Source organism: Pezoporus flaviventris, unplaced genomic scaffold (assembly GCF_033815535.1).
Source record: "Pezoporus flaviventris isolate CSIRO_AGI_PZ_B2104156 unplaced genomic scaffold, CSIRO_AGI_Pfla_v1 ptg000037l, whole genome shotgun sequence".
Lineage (NCBI taxonomy): Eukaryota > Metazoa > Chordata > Aves > Psittaciformes > Psittacidae > Pezoporus > Pezoporus flaviventris.
This window is the reverse complement of record NW_026892585.1, coordinates 18799494-18816305: the sequence shown is the minus strand read 5'-3', so window position 1 is coordinate 18816305 and position 16812 is coordinate 18799494. Positions and strand designations below refer to the sequence as shown.

The window sequence follows — 16812 nt, the reverse complement described above, 5'->3', positions numbered from 1 at the left end:
TGTAGCACCTGCAGCGGTGGCTGCACCGACCTGCCATCACAAAAGGCTCGGATCCTTCCCATGTCTTGCAGGATGCACCTTGCATTAGAATCTGGCACAATACGAAAGGTGTCTGATTCTACCTTTTTATCAGGTTTTATTTGATGGGCATATGAAAAGAGTTCTGGTTGAGTTTGAAAATATTTCCCCAGGGAGTTCCCTAACTTCTTTGAAAAATGATGGTGTCTGGTTTTCAAATCTCCGGTATTTAATCTTCCTGAGAGAATGGGATTTGGTTCAAACTGTGCTGGGTGAACCTCATCTGAACTTCAGAACGAATTCTACCCCTACCTCCACACAGTTGTTGGATGCCTAATTATAATTAACTTATTTGGCTAAAAAAAGAGCACTTGGGCTGCAACAGATGGTATAATTCCAGAATAGTGGGATTTCTGTGAAGGTGGCACCATTTCAGATGCGATCTCCTGATTCTCAGAACGGGACTGCTAATGACATGGTTGGGGTGGGGGAGGGATGGAGAGAGGGGAAAGACAGAAGTTTGGGATCTTGAAGTCTCACAACTTATTTTCAAGGATAAACTTCTGGGAAGTAACGTTAAGAGTGCATATCCTGTGGCCAGGTTTTGTGTTCTATCAAATTTTTTTGTGATGTGTGGAAAAAAAATCAGATTATGAATGATGAATGTAATGCATTTGAAGATTTGTATGATATGTTTGTATTTGTCATCCCTCTACATGGAAGGCATCTGCCTTTGTGCCATACAGATAAGGGATGCCTATGTAGAGTTGTACTTGAAAATGATGTGCTTCAAATACAGTAATTTTAATTTTGATTATTGATAAGTGTAAACCAAGACATGGGGAGCTCCTCTTGTGTAATGACCCAGGAAATAAGAAAAATTTCACTATTTCTCCAGTCTAGATAGTGGATCTCTGAAGACCCCTAAGTCATAGGGTTAATTTTCAGGTTTAGGCCCTAACCATAATGGGCATTCGTATTTGTAGATTGCCATTAAAACAGATAGGAATTCTACAGCAATAGGAATTATACAGGAATTTCTGTAGCAAAGTGCATCTCTCTGCACTGACGTGACTGCAAGTTTGATGACAATAAATAAAGCATAGAAACAATGAAATTCAATGTTGTCAAGTTATTTTCTGAGTTAACAAGGTAGTAATATTTTATCCAGCTTGTAAAATTTTTCCTTCAGTGAATTAGTAAATAAATCATTGATTCCTCCTGATGAGGATTCTTAGCGTAGGTAATATCACTTGAATGTTTGCATGAAGTGTTCTCAAAGAAAATGCAGGATAATTTTCATTTTAAAATGTGTTGAGGATGTCTGTGGGATTTTTATTTTATTTTTTTTTAATCTACTTTGAAGACCTGGAGTAAAATGCCGGTATTAGCCATCAGAGTCTGAAATTCACATTGTGTCAAAGAAGGGGAAATTTCTAGCACTGTTATTTAAGCAGGCCAGCTTAAATTTGGTTATAAAATAAAGTAACTGCATTGATTTTATTCCTGAAGAAGAAGAGGGTGTCACAAACTGCCATGTCATTGCCATATATTCTTTGTAAAATGACATGGAAATGAGGATTAGGAAATCCTAGACAGAGATCTTCATCAATAATTGGTAATTTAGTAAAATTATTATCGATATACATGTTTTCGTACTCACTGAAGTTATTTGGGCAGGAGAAGACATCTGAAAGAGGCAAAGTAAAATGAGAGAAAACCACCTTGAAGCCTAAGTGGCATCCTTAAAATATGCACAGACTAGTATGGGATGGTGGCCTATTACGAGTGCAGCTCCCCATTTTGCACATGCAGATCTGCAGGTTTTGCATGTAGAGCAACTGTGCATTCATATAATTCACCAGTTCAGATCCACAGGGTTTATGTATCATGTGCCCATGTTTAAAATGGTTTAATCTGTAAAAGAGCTTAAACAATAATTTTGTAAGTATTAGACATTAATGATACTGCTATTATACTGGAAATTGAAATTGGGTTCAGCTGATCTTGGTTCAGGTCATTCAGGCTAGAGCTGCCGTAGTCTATTAAGATTTCATTCTCCTTTCCTACCACTGACAAAAGGCTTCTAGCTAATTTCAGAAATGCCAGATTAATATCAAGGAATGGTAAGAATTTTGGTGATTCAGAGAAACATTAAAATAGCTGCCTGGAGAGTAGACGGTATCCACATTTGGCATAAATAATACTGCCTCACTCTAGCAGTTCTAAGCCTCCACAAATAGCTTGTTACTGAGTAATACGTTAGAAAATGGCTATAATGAACTTCACTAAGATCAATAATCAAGATACTTTTACTTAGAAGCAGAACTAGCCTCATAAAAGAAGACTTATAGTAATATTTATTGCATTTTTACTCCAAACTCTTTCTTTCAGGAGTTATGCAGTTTGTCTAATAAAAGGTTGATGCTATACATTGATTTTACGACAGCACAAATATAGCCAAGTGTTACATGCTGAATAGTGAAGAAACATAATAATCAGGGCTTTGTCTCCTTGACTTTCATTGTTTCCTCAGTATGCCGGACAATTCCTGTAGTTAAGCTAAAAGTAACTACTTTCCACATAGAAATCTGAAGTGTGGCCAAGTTCAGTCTATTGAAAATACATTTGCTAATTTTGTTTTTCATACATGATATACTGAATATAATTTTCAAGTTGGAGCATTATATCATCTTGCAAGCCTTAGTCTTGCTTGATTTTGTACAAGAATATACTGGAACTGAAAGTTTTATGCATTGTAAATTCCACTATTTTAAAATTGGTCAAAACTGAGCAGAAGGTAAATTTCTCACTGTAGCTATCTGATATCTCGAGAACCTTTGAGAAAAAAAAAATCATTTCTATCATCCTTTGGTCTATTTTACAGCTAATATTCAGTTACAGAATTAGCTTAAACCACGACAACATGACAATAAGAGCTTTTCATAAGCCCATTTCTGCAAATCACTTAAAATACCCTGTTCAGGAAAAGCAAGTCTGGATTTATTATGAGTTGTTGCATACATGTTTTATTCTATTACAACACCCCTTATTTTATCCCACCAATAGGTGACTCAGATAACTTTTTATCCTATGGCTTTCTGGGATCTGCCTGATGATAAGTAGCACAAAGGGACTGGGCATGGGCAACTTGAGGCATTGCTTACATTTTTGGAGTCAGTGTAGGATTTGTATGCCTGTAAACTTGTGTGAGTACATGAAGGGTAAATCAAATTTAAAAGCAGAAATAGTACAGACAAAATGCACTTTCAAGATTAGCCTCTTCCATCCAGTGCCCATCCCATTGCTTGATGTTTCTTGGTCAATAACTTCGTTCTTCCCTTAGTACATCTGGTTGGGTTTTTTTCCTTCCCATTTACTATATACCTTGGTTTGGTTTTATGCTCAATTAATGAGTTTTTTTGAAAGCCTTTGGATGATAGGATTAAAAATGCAATGTGGTTCTCAAACTCTAAAAATATAATGGTTTCAACAATTGAAATAACTTGTGCTTTGGCTTGTACTGCTCTGTATTACAGATTTTTTTTTTCTTCTCCCCTTTTCACACAGAGTATGATCTCTTCCATTGTGAACAGCACTTACTATGCAAATGTCTCAGCAGCAAAATGTCAGGAATTTGGAAGGTGGTATAAACATTTCAAGAAGGCAAAAGATATGATGGGTAAGCAAAAAAATCATTTCTGCCACAGTGGTGGATACATACCATTATGTGTCACATCGAGGTTTGTCACAGTCATGTAAGAAGCCAGGTCCCTTCATGATAAGTTTAGGATGCTTTTGATGAGTAGATGTAGAATGTATATATATAGTGAAAGAATTCATTTAAATAAATATTTGCTGTTGAAACAGCCAAACTTGACTTGGGTTGCCAGAGATGTAAAGCTGTCATTCTGTAAATCTAGACATCTTCTACTGCCCAGAATAATAGTTTAAAAACCTCTTCCTGGAACTGTGACGGACTGATTTTTCTTAATGTATGTATATTTTTCCTTTCTCTGGCTAATGTATATTTAAAGAAGCAGGCTTCTATAACTATTACTGCCTTCCAACAAGAATGCTATAATTTTATAAATTCATATCTTTCTCTAACTTTGGGACCCTGATTTCAATTCATTTTAAACAAATAGTTGTTGTGACAATTGTTTGCTTGTTGTAGTAAGCACAAGTAAATTACTGGAGAGAAAAAATCCATCAGTAGGACATATTAATTCTGTAATACCTTTTATTTTTTTGTATTTTCCCTTTTTTAGAACTATTTCTTAAACCTGTTAACATGATTTTGAGCACTTTGTGTCAGAAAATTTCTCCATAATTTTCAACAGAAAGAAGAAATTGGACCTCAATTTGGATTGAATTTTGAACTTGACTTGGCTTTCAGTATTTGAAGCAAAATCATTTGTCTACCAAAACGGGTTCCTTGCCTTTTATAGCTTAAGGCTGTAATGAAGATAATCCATCACTTTTGTGATAATTGCTTGAATTACTATTCCAAGTGAATGGCCCACTTGGGTTGATCTCCACTTTCCACTAGTGAAAAAAAGGCAGCCTCTTTCTGTTATCTACTTTGTACCTTCTGTGCAACACCAAACCCTTGTTCCGAGACCACCAGAGTCGGTGGTAAGATTTCACTTGGTTTCCTGTGGTCTGTGTGTAAGGCAGCTGAGCACCTGCATGGGAGGGTGACCTTTCCACAGCAGGCTCTCCCACCTCCATGGTGGCAATGCTCCTGCGCTGCGCAATTCTTCAAGCTTTTCCTCACCTGACCTGCCAGGACTGGTTGATCACCCATTCCTTGGGGCCAGTGAAGTCAGTGCATAGGAAACATATATAGGGGTGAGTTTTCCTCCGTAACCTAATGCTGGGGTGAGAGGCAACACTGCCCCCAAAGCCATGTGGATGAGGAGCAGCTGATGCTCTACTGAGGGACTGATCCACGCTATGGACACCAAACCTCTCTGCAGGACGACTGGCTTGATTTTCATTTGTTAATTTCTACCCATGATAGGCCAGATGGGGAACCAAGGCTGCGGGTGGGAATCCAGGTGCTGATTTCTTTTGTTGGCTCTCATCCCTGTTGACGAAAGGGTGGTCTTGCACTGAATGACTGTTAGTTGAAGATCATATTTACTGTTGAAACGCTCAGACATTGCCTTTATTTAAAAAAAAAAATATGTTTTACTATAAGAAAAAAATCACTCTAACACTTTTGTGAAGATACTGGCATTTTGGTTTGTAAATACAGCACGCTTTCTTAAGGTTATTTGCAGACCAGCATTGCCAAAGCTCTAGAACTGAGATTGTTTAAAATTATAAAGTGCCATACATTGATAAAAAGGCAAGTCCTTTATATCAGCCTGGACTCATTTATATTGTCTTATCAAGCACAAGAGGGATTCTGTAAGAACTCTTGTAGTTTAAAAAACTGTGTTGTTAATTAAAAAGGAGGGTGTGTCAAGGCAGATGAGTTAATACAAGAAAAAAATTCAACCATGTTGCAAGTCACTGAAAAAACCCATGCGTACATGGTTGCAAGATAAAGCAGCCCATCTGTGTAATTTACATAAATTATACTAGTTCCTAGCAGTCCCATACAATTGATGCAGCATCTAGAAATTAGCAGAGCATGGGGAGGTCTACACCCCCACCCTGCCTGTTACAGATTTCCAGTGGCTGGGAACTGCAGATGTCATGGTGGGGGACACCATAGGAAGAACAAAACCAGTCACCAAGGGCTTCTTCTTCTCTTTAGTCAGGGTGTGCTTTCCTGCAACAGTCCCCCTACTCTTTGCGCAGATGCACTGATCATTTCACCTGCATCTTCTGCAGCACAAGGAGTGGTTTCCTGCGTCTGATCTTTGCCCCCTCTCTAGTTGCTTATTACCATGTCCGAAGTCCCTTGCACCTGTCACTGTGGGAATGTGCTCTGCAGCCACACAATTGTGGTTTAGTTGCATTGTGCCGTTGCAGAACTCTCAGGAAGTTACTCCTTTGCCTTGTGTGGTTTCCAGCACATAAAGCAAAGGAGTGGTTTTGCCTCTGATGTTCTGCTGGCTCCTCCAAGGGCCCAGTGATGATGATGACCAGTTTGTTGGGTTTTTTGTTTGGTTAGTTGCTTTGTCTTTTGGTTTGAGTTCTTTTAATATATTCACTATACCATTATTTGTAGGTGAATTTTGAAGGCAAATAGCTGTAACAGTGATGTTACATGCTGCTAATCTATGCTGGAGAGTACGGGAAACATGAACCTGAGTGCGCCATTTTATGTTTGTTTAATTAGCAGGAAGAGCATGAAGTTTATGATTTTCAGTCTTATGTTGGCTTTTCCAATGTTTTTCTTCCACCGTAGTTGAGATGGATAGCCTTTCTGAACTATCCCAGCAAGGTGCCAACCATGTCAACTTCGGTCAGCAGCCGGTCCCAGGGAACACAGCCGAACAGCCTCCATCCCCTGTTCAGCTTTCTCATGGTAGTCAACCATCAGTTCGGACCCCGCTTCCAAACCTGCACCCTGGACTTGTATCTACTCCCATTAGCCCTCAGCTGGTAAATCAGCAGCTGGTAATGGCCCAGTTGCTGAACCAGCAGTATGCAGTGAACAGACTTCTAGCCCAGCAGTCCTTAAACCAACAGTACTTGAACCACCCTCCTCCTGTCAGTAGATCCATGAACAAGCCGTTGGAGCAGCAGGTCTCAACAAACACAGAGGTGTCTTCCGAAATCTACCAGTGGGTCCGTGACGAACTGAAACGAGCAGGAATCTCACAGGCAGTATTTGCACGTGTGGCTTTTAACCGAACTCAGGTCAGTTGTCTTTTTAATCTTTCTTTTCTTCTTTAATCTAAGAGTCCCTTTTTTCTCACTCTGTTTAGTAATTATCATCATTTAAGTCTCTCCTCATTTCTGCCTTGTCACTTAGCTCCTGTGAAGGAACCACACTTCCTTGCAGGACCAGTGCCCATGTTGGTACAGTACAGAAATCTTCAGTGACTAGTTGTGGAAATACCTGCTGTTCTTATAGACACCTTGGTTCCTCTCAGCTGTGATGGTTTATGAATAGCTGAATCTTCCCTGGAAAGTAAATGAACAGCTTTATGCAGAACCATTCACAAAGTCACCCAACAGATTGCCTTTTGTGTTGCAAAGGTATACTGACCACCTTCATGGACTGAACAATCTGTCTTCTTTTACAGGTATACTGGAGATGGTCTTTTATTCTTGTTTTCATTTATTTTTATTTTAGTGAAATTCTTAATAACATCCTTTCAGGCTTCTGAAAGGATTAAAAATTAAAAGCTTTATTTTTAGATCGGCTACTCTACATGTATTTTTGTAGTTTGTTGCAAAAACAGTAGTTGCTGAGATTGCTGATGTCCACGTCAGAACATATACTTCAGCTCTTCAGTGCAGAAAAAGCTAGCTAGCCCTAGCAAAGCTGATAAGTAACACTAAAATGTGTTATTTTTTACACCTGTTTTAGAAGCTAACCCTGTTATAATTTATTCTGCTCTATGAATTTAACTTAATGCCATGTTGCATGGAATTTAATCAAGCAGAAATTATGGAAGAATTGTCAGTATATCCAATACTAAATAATAAGATCTCAAAATTTAGAAGTCTGTTATAACTGAAAATAAAATACAATTTTTTTTGTACAGAAAATACTTTAAAAAAAGATGTAGGTAAATTTGCTTTGGATTCCACATTTTTTAACCTAAGGAGCAAGTATTTGTCCATTATAGAATGCAGTAAAAAAAATCATAATTTGGGCTTCTCTTGAAATGTTGATGTGTCTTCCTGCATAGCTTAGATAATAAAAATTCCGTTTCAAATGCACTGGTACCGGGTTTGAATCAGCATGTCATTTGTGTTTTGAATTATTATTGCCTTAAAAATTTGTACATCTTCCTTTAGCTAAGAGAAAGTAGAGTCATTGTGTGAATTCTCTGTAGAGCTATGTGTGTGTATGTCTTTTAGCAGCAGAGGAGGTTTTCAAGATCTGAGTCTTTCATACAGAATTTCATGGGATACATGAACTCATGCAAAGATTACTTGTGTAAGTTAGGTCCAGGCAATTTTAGTTATTATTTTTACAAAAAAATGACACAGAATTTTGTTTAATAGAGTGTTTAATATTTTAGCTATTGACAATACAAAGTATTGAATTAGTAATAGTAGCTTCAATTCACAGTGGTTTGCAGCTGCCATCTTACTTGGACAAAAAGTCAAGCAAATAATTCAGAAAATAAATAGTTTATTAAATATTTACTTGTTTCTCAGACTTGCCTAAAAGCATCTTGTTTTCCCTCAACTTTCTTCCCCCTCCAAAGTACAATTTGTTCTTTCTTTGTCAGCTAGCTTTTCATACAGCTTTTGATCTGTCATTTGTGCATGAGCGCAGTATTTGTTACCTGAATAAAAGGATGATTGGTTCTGACTGGACATTGAATTTATATGGCACAGTATGAGAATATGCTCTTGAGATGTGATGAATGCAAATGTAGAACCAGATTTCTAATGCAAATACTGATTCCTGATTTTTTTATTATTATTATTTCTTTCTTTTATTTCTTTTCATTATTAAATATTGTTGAAGCCTTTCACAGATGTTGTGGTTAGCCAGCTTGGTAAAATGAGTTCAAAGTGACCTAAAACTGTGAGGAAGCCCCAAAATGAATGTGGAAAACAAAGCCTGTGAGGAGATATGAAATAGATATGTAACGTATTTGGGCAATTTTCAATCAAATCTACTCAGCAAAACACAGAATAGTATCTTTATGTCCTACAAATTGTGTTAGCTAATCGAATTAATATTTGCAGATAGCTATGTAAGTTTATGTTGTGCATTGTGGCAAACATAGAGAACAGGAAAAATACTAGGAGCCTAAAAAATATTAACCTCATTGTTGCCAAGAAGTATCTCAGTATAATTTTCATATTAAGTGAAGCCCCACCGAAATCCAGAGTAGTTTGTTGTAGCACATTTCAGCTTTGCAAAACTGAAAATTGTTCATTTTACCAACAGTAACAGCTAATGTCCAAGCATAAACACAAGTAGAGATACCTGTGATTCTTACATGAAAATATGTACATTTGTTCTGCTTGCTGTACTTGTGAATTCACCAGAGCTTATTCAAGGATACATCACGTTTAATTAAAATTAGGGCAGCACTTTGATAACTGATGCTATATAGATGTTATTATCTAATATTGATGTAATATCCTTTGTCTTTTTTCTTTTTCCTTTTTGGCTAGAGCAGGTGAAAGCGCTTGTTTAAATTCATCTACTGTTTTCTGAGATAAAAAGCTAACTCAGGCTTACCACTGACATTTTTGAAACTGTTATAAGCATATTTGAGCTGCATCCAGGGACCATATCGTGCCATCAGTTTCTAAAGGTAGAAGATCTCATTGAAATTGGTTAGGAGTTCTGCACAAAAAATCCCTGATGTTGAGATGTGGTCTCGGATGAGGGGGGAGATCTGCTTTCAGTGTAGAAGTTAAGGAAGGGAGTGATAAACTTAGAGTAGTTTAGTGTAATGTAAAAATGGACTTTGGTGGAATCGACTGACCATGTTGGCACCTCTTGTTTTAAGACTTGTGCTCTACAATATGAATACAGAACTTGGTGGTGGTTTTAGGTGGGAAAGGTGGGTTCTACAAGTTTAGTATGGAAGTTCAACACTTGGCCGTGATTTTCAAGAATTTTTGATTTGGGAGCGAAAATAGCAAAAATTGACTAGAATTATTTGTACCTCTTCCCAACTCAAATGACATAATTTGGTAAAATTACTTCTGAAAAATAGGATGGCTTTTGGGGGGCTTTATTTTTTTGGGGGGTTGTTTTTTGGTTTTTGGTTTTTGGTTTTTTGTTGTTTTATCATCTACTTATAAGGCAGAAAAAACCCTCAGACACACCTTGTAAAATTGAAAGGGTGTTCTTAATATCTTCTTGGATAACATCCCTCCTACCCTTAATTTCAAAATTGTAGTTTCTAAACTATGTAGCTCTCAGGGAGTGCTTTGCAAAGTTTAATCAGAGGAGTCCGGATAGCTACGACTTGAATGAAAACTGACATCTACACAGGCACAACAGAATGGTTGTAGAAGCAAAAGCAGATTTGGATGATGGAGCACCTCTCCCCATAAGAAATTTTGCAGCGGTCCTTCTAAGAAGGCTTCAGAGTGCAGACGGGTCTGAAGTTTTGTCTTCCAGCAGTTGTGATTCCAACTCACTGGCTGCAAAGAAACTGATTGAATCCTCTTATCCCTCTTTGTAGTGCACCCTGGAAAAGTTTGTTGAGTCAGCATTTGTGCTGGCAGATCTGAGTTTCACCTCAAGCGTGGCTACCAGTTGTGGCTCACCAAACATGTCTATTGGTCTCTCTGTTAGCTAGGGTAATTTTGGTAAATTGATCCTATTGTGTTTCAGTTGCTGTTTGACTGAATACGCAATAATTTTTCCAGCTGATGTCAGCGCAGACACCTCTGCTCTTTCGGAAGAGTATTTTCTTACACTTTGCTGGCCAGAAAATGGCATTTGTAATCCACTCACTGGCTCAGGTGGCACCAAGTAGCCACAGGGGTGATGGTGCTGATGCATCAAGGCAGCCCCTCAAAGCATGGTGCCCTACACCAGCCTTGGCCACAGCCTCCCATCAGCAGAGAGGCTCAGCCTGTCCCTGCAGATTTGCAGTCAAACTGGAAGGTTCTCTACTCTGTTCTTTTTGAGGGAGCTGGGGTGGAGCATAGGCTGAACCACCTTCCGAGCCCTAAACAAATAAACAAACTCCTTTACATTTCTGTTGTGTGTTTGTAAATGTAAACATGAGTCAGGAAATGGAAAGCTTGGGTTCCCACAAGCAAGGCTGATGTTTGACTTGGAGGTGTAGCTTATCCCTGGTACATGGCAGGCTGACATGTATGCACTGTGCGAGCAAGGAATTGTGTTAGTCATGGTTGTGGTTGGAACTGTAACTCAGGGCTCCCTGTGTCTGTGTACACTTTGAACCATAACACTTGCTGCATGAACCCAGGCGCTGCTGTACAGGGGTGACCTCTCTGCTCCATCTTTGCGAAAGGAGAGGGAGTGCTTTTTGCTGCTTTTGCTACGCCAGGCTATTGTAATTTTTCTTCTTCCCACCAGTGATGGTTTTTAATCTCAAGGGTTTTGGGTACTTCTCTGTTTCTGCCATATGCCTTTTCTCTCACCCTCTTTTCTGCTTCACCCCCATGCTTGTTTAAAATATTAGCTGCTGGGATATGATGCCTTTTCTCGTATGTGAAAACTTCCGTGTATTTAGGACTCTGCTAATACCAATTCTGGGCAATTGCTATTTTGAGGGAGAATACTTGGATGCAATAAATGGCTCCATGTAATTTTAAAACAAAATCCAAGTTTACACAAACCACCTTCTCAGGCACTTTTTTTTTTTTTTCCTTCCACTTTGTCTTTGGCACACTTTATTTTCCAGTAAAATGAAAAATGAAGATGGATTATTCAAAATTGATAACAGTAATGGACCATCATGTAATGTTTTATTGAATTTGAGTTCTGTAAATTATGTGGTAGAGAGAAATTTGCCTGCTTAAGTATAACAGAAATTGCCACTGTATTCATATAATTCTTCATAGTGTAATTTAAGAAAAAGCACACTATCCGTATCACTATTGAATAAAAGGTAAAAAGGTGCTATTACACTATCATGACAGCTCTCCTCTTGCTACTAAGAGACATAGATAAATGTGTCTGCTTATAACTTACTTGGCAGGGATCCAGGCTGATGGGTGGAGCTTGTGAATAATCTTCCACCTGGGCATGGGATGGGAGCACCCTGCAAAGGAGAGGAATAGCACTCAGGGATGTTCTGCATGTTTTAGGCAAATGTCTTCTGGGAGCTTTGAAGTTCTATCAGACTGATAAAATCTATTTGAATCAGTGATTATGTTCAAAGAGGGGACAAACCGGGGGCCAGACAGGCAGTATTTTTGTTCATACTGGCAGACACTTTCATTTATCTCCATTTTTAAAGAATTCATAATTAGCTTTTGGAAGCCCTGATAATTTTTATTGAACATTTTTGTGCAGTTAGTAATGAATTATACTTGTGGTGACACGTAAACTTCCCTTTTTTTCAATGGGATCTGGTAACATTTTAAGAAAATTAATTTCCAGTGAAGAAATAATACATTGGAGAAACAGTGAGGACTCTGCGCTTAACAGTATTGATAATCTCTCTGCAAAACAACGTTTAGGTTTTATTCAACCTGAGGTACAATACCAGGAGATCACACCAAGACCTGTATTTAGGCAAACCAGTTCAAGCCTGATAAAATGAACAGTAAATCTCTGCATGTCAGCATGGGGCAGGACATGAGAGATGATGTTTTCTTTCGAGGGTTTTCCTATTTTACATCTTGTCCAACAATCTTTAGTTGAAGTTTTGTTCTCAGAAAATTGAAACAGTGCAAGGAAGCAATATCTGAAACAGGCAAATTGTATTTTAAGACTTTGCCTGCAACTGGTACTACACCTTATGTTTCATATTGTTTCCTCACATATTCTGACCTTTAGTTTCAAAGCTCCTAGAAGCAAATACCTTCTCCTTGCCTTCCCCCCACTCTCTCATCTCCTCTCCTCTCTCTGCATCTGTGTTGTCTCCTCTGCTCCCAGCTCATGCAAGTGATGGGGGAAGGAGAGGGGGATGAATGCTTAATGGCATTTCTAATCACCAAGAGGTGTCCTGCAGCAACGGTTATACTGACAAATACAGGAAAAATACAAAAACATATTTTCTTTGTTTACTTATTTCACTGAGGGGGAAAAAGTTATACAAGAAAAACAGCCTTTTCTACTCTTTTTTAGCTGCCCACTATGTCAGAAGGACTTATACAAGCAAATATTTTCTATTATGGGCTGAAGTATTTTTCAAGTATGTTTGCTGTGGCTGCCACAGGGCTGGCTGGCTGACTATTAATAAAGAGCCTCCTTTCCTGCCAGTCCGCTTGGGTTTAGTTTCTCTTTCTTCTTTTTAGTCCTGGTTGTTTTCAGCACAGTAGCAGTCAGAAATCACATGAGTTTACAACTACCTGAAAGGAGGTTGTAGCAAGGTGGGTGTCAGTCTCCTCCCAAGGTACTGTTTCAATAGGAGAAGAGGAAATAGCCTCAAGTTGCACCAGGGAAGGTTTAGGTTGGCTATTAGGACAAAATTCTTCCTGGAAAGGGCTGTCAAGCACTGGAACTCACTGCCCAGGGAAGTGGTTGAGCCATCATCACTGGAGATATATAAAGAAGCGTAAATGTGGCACTGAGACATGGTTTAGTGGTGGACTTGGCAATTCTTGGTTAATGGTTGGACTTGATGATCTTACAGGTCTTTTCCAACCTAAACTGTTCTGTACATCCTATGCTCCACAGCCAGCTTTGCCTCTCTTGGAGTATGTCATGTAACCCTATGACTGACAAACAGCAGTAACTGTGTATTTGAGTACTTAGAAGTAGCAAAACCAAAAATGGCAGTCAAGAATTTAATTTCCATATTTGCTAGTAAGTAAGTTTATTATTAGACTAATTATTAAGAAAAATGTTAGAACTTATCTTCCACCCAAATGCCACTTTTGTCTGTAATTCATTTATTTGCCTTGCAAGTCTTTTTCTGGACACCAGAAAAGAGGAGGGAGGAAGAATAGTCTCGGATGGCCAAGCCTGCTCCATTGCTGAGAACCAAGACAAAATGATTGTGTAGGAAACCTGATGAGGTCTGTACAAGCCACTGGTGGCATGCTGTTGCCTGCAGCCTGCCCATCTCTGACATTGCTGTACAGATGCCCTGCGTGCTGCTTTTCTCTCATTTCCTAGTGCTTGCTTTTATCTATCCTTGCTGGACTTTGAAAGTGGTCAAAGGACAAAAGTTGATTTCGGAAATTAGGAACGGAATTAGGAAAAGGGACCTGCATGGCAGGTGTTCAGATAAATAGCCCAGGCAATGGGGTGGGTGAGAATTAGAGTTGTTCTGGGGAAAAGAGGAGGTGGGAGGAGGAGGAGGGTGAAGGACGAGGGAGCATTCAACAGAGAGTTTCCTAACTTGTTGTTAAACTCCAGCATACAACTCTCAGAACAAATATTGACTTGTAAAAGCACATGGACCTGAGTCAGTTAAGCAGTACTTTAGAAATATTTCGAGTTTATCATCTCAGATTAGTTGTGAAATATCACTTCCTTTCAAAGAGCTGTTTAAGTTGCTAGAAATGTGCAAAGCCTTTTTTTTTTTCGGTTGGCTATACATTTTGTCTGGGAAGCCTGAGAACACCCCAGTATCATGACTCTGGACTATCTGTATTTCACTTATTCTTAATGTCTTGTGATTGTCTGTTGACTGTGAAAGATTTCATGGCAAGTTAAGCCAGTAAAAAGAAGGACACCTATTAGGCAGATTCAATTTATGTTGTATGTAAAACAGATGCTTAATAAAATTAAGGGTACAATTGAGGCTCTCTTCTAAATGCCATTAATATATTCCTCTGTGGAGTGAATAGTGTATTTGCTGCTCTCATTCTCAGCCCAGTGGAAAGAAGAAAGAGGATGGATAAGCAGTGGCTTTGGAGAGGACAGTTTTACAGGCGCTCACCTGGGCTAACTCTCTAGCATTTTTTTTTCTTCCCTCCCTACAGGGCTTGCTCTCAGAAATCCTCCGAAAGGAAGAGGATCCCAAGACTGCCTCGCAGTCCTTGCTGGTAAACCTTCGGGCTATGCAGAACTTCTTGCAGCTGCCAGAAGCTGAACGAGATCGAATTTACCAGGACGAAAGGGAAAGGAGCTTGAATGCAGCCTCTGCAATGGGCCCTGCGCCTCTCATAAGCACACCACCTAGCCGGCCTCCACAAGTAAACCGCTCTCTCTGTCCCTGAGATTTGCTCTTTGTGTTTTTCTGCTGTCCTGTGGGGTGATACCTTTCTTACAAAGAAGAAAGTCTTTCCTGTTGGCATGTTTTTAATGCTTGTAGAATCATTATTTGCAGTCCATATCACAAATTAAATGTAAGAAACATAATGGATGATAGCAGCAGTTTATTACTATCTATTTTCTAGTTTTAAGATAAATTCTATCCATTATGACACCTGCAGAGGTTTTTCTTCATTTTATTTAATTATTTAAGATTCTGGCTTTTAGCTGTCTTTTTTAATCTGTAATTCTCAGGTGTTGTTTTTAATGTTAGAAGTTCAAATAGTGATGTTGAAGGATTTGGACCACTAAATTGAGTGGGAATGAAAGCAGAAGTATGAGTACATAATATTATCTTGAAAATTATCTTCCAGAAAATGAACAGGTAAAACTAACGGGATGGAGAAAGAAGACTCCATCCCAAAATGCTGGGCACACTTTTACCAGGTTGAGCTACTGACAACTGGGTAACATAACAGACTTGCTATATCCATCACTCTTGAAAGATATGGATATGTTTTTTAAAGCTTCATTTAGTACTTGTTCAAATGAAACTCCTATTGATTTCTGTAAAATCTAGTGGGGCTATTGGTTTAATTCTCTCACAGTGATAAAGTTTGGTCTAGCGGTATCCAGAAATTCAGTGGTGTAGTTCTTGTGTCTATCAAGGAAACTCTAATGGTGATTTTAGGGTGCATGAGGAATACGGGTGTGAGCTGTAGGAATGGATAGGATTTCTACAAAGAAATACATGGTTGTGAGTGAACACTCCAAAAACCTGTCTTTTCTGAAATACTCTGCATTGATGTGGCTCAAGATTGCACCTATGCAAGGAGAAAACAGACTGATCTGCATATGTGTGGGAATCTTGGTGTATACGCAGTCTGGATTTGCTATACAGAGCAAGGCTTTGGGGTTGTGGGAGTTTTGTGATGTTTGAGTACATAAACACAGCAGTTTTTTACTAACCAGGCTTAGGCTTGTGCTTATGACTCTCTGCCATACTCGTTCTCAATGCTATAAATTCCTCAAGATTATTTTTCTAATTTTCCTGCAGCTAATGGAAACTAAGGACCACCCTAAAGTAATGAGTAACAGAATTGTAACAAAATGAGGACAGATCACTTTGACCTGCTGCAGTACTTTTCACAAGAAGAGAAAAAATTCTTAGCAGAAAGAACAGACTGTCTAAAATTAATGGTCCAGTTTTGTTATCATTAACTAAGTTTAGTCTATGAAATACACTATAGATACTCTTTAAGATAAAGGATGAGATATTAGTGCTTTAGTGGGAAATAGTTAAATATAGATAACTGTGTTTAAAATAACATTGGAGTTTGTTTTAATATCTGTACCTGCTCCCACAGCCCAGGTAATTCAGAGCAAAGGCTAACCCTCCTTCTTAACTTATCTCTTTCTGCCAAGGTAATGTCTCACTCTGTCTCAAGTGGTCTTGGGCAATTTCACAGCTAAAGAACAGAGTTAATTACAGGACCTTCCAGAAGGATGTCAAGTCAGAGGTAGTCCTTGTATTGGTTTTAATTCACACTTTAAACTGTATAAATCCCTGGCAGTCAGAAAGAAAATGAGACTTAGGGGTTTTCTTAACTGACAAAACATACTGTAAGTCCAAATTTAGAGGTTGGAGGGGGGGGGCTATCTCTGCTGTGCTCTTGTTCATAATTACGTTTCATTTTTTTAGTAGCAGTCAGGAGTATAGTTAACCTAATTGTGACAGTTCAAAGTGGAAACAGCATACAGTTTTGATCCCTTTAAAAAGAAAGCAAGGAAACCTTATAGACTAATACTTGACTTCTACAGAACAAAACAGTCAT

General features: G+C 38.6%; 1 protein-coding gene across 8 annotated transcripts in view; it reads left to right on the top strand.

Moving 5' to 3' along the window:
• The window catches only part of SATB1 (SATB homeobox 1), a 92344-nt gene that overhangs the window by 42230 nt on the left and 33302 nt on the right, over positions 1–16812 (top strand). For all 8 annotated transcript variants that reach the window (XM_061464908.1, XM_061464911.1, XM_061464907.1 and 5 more), the window contains 3 exons: positions 3589–3700; positions 6386–6840; positions 14707–14919. In XM_061464908.1, coding sequence (XP_061320892.1) covers positions 3589–3700; positions 6386–6840; positions 14707–14919 — 780 coding nt within the window. The remainder of the gene's footprint in view (positions 1–3588; positions 3701–6385; positions 6841–14706; positions 14920–16812) is intronic.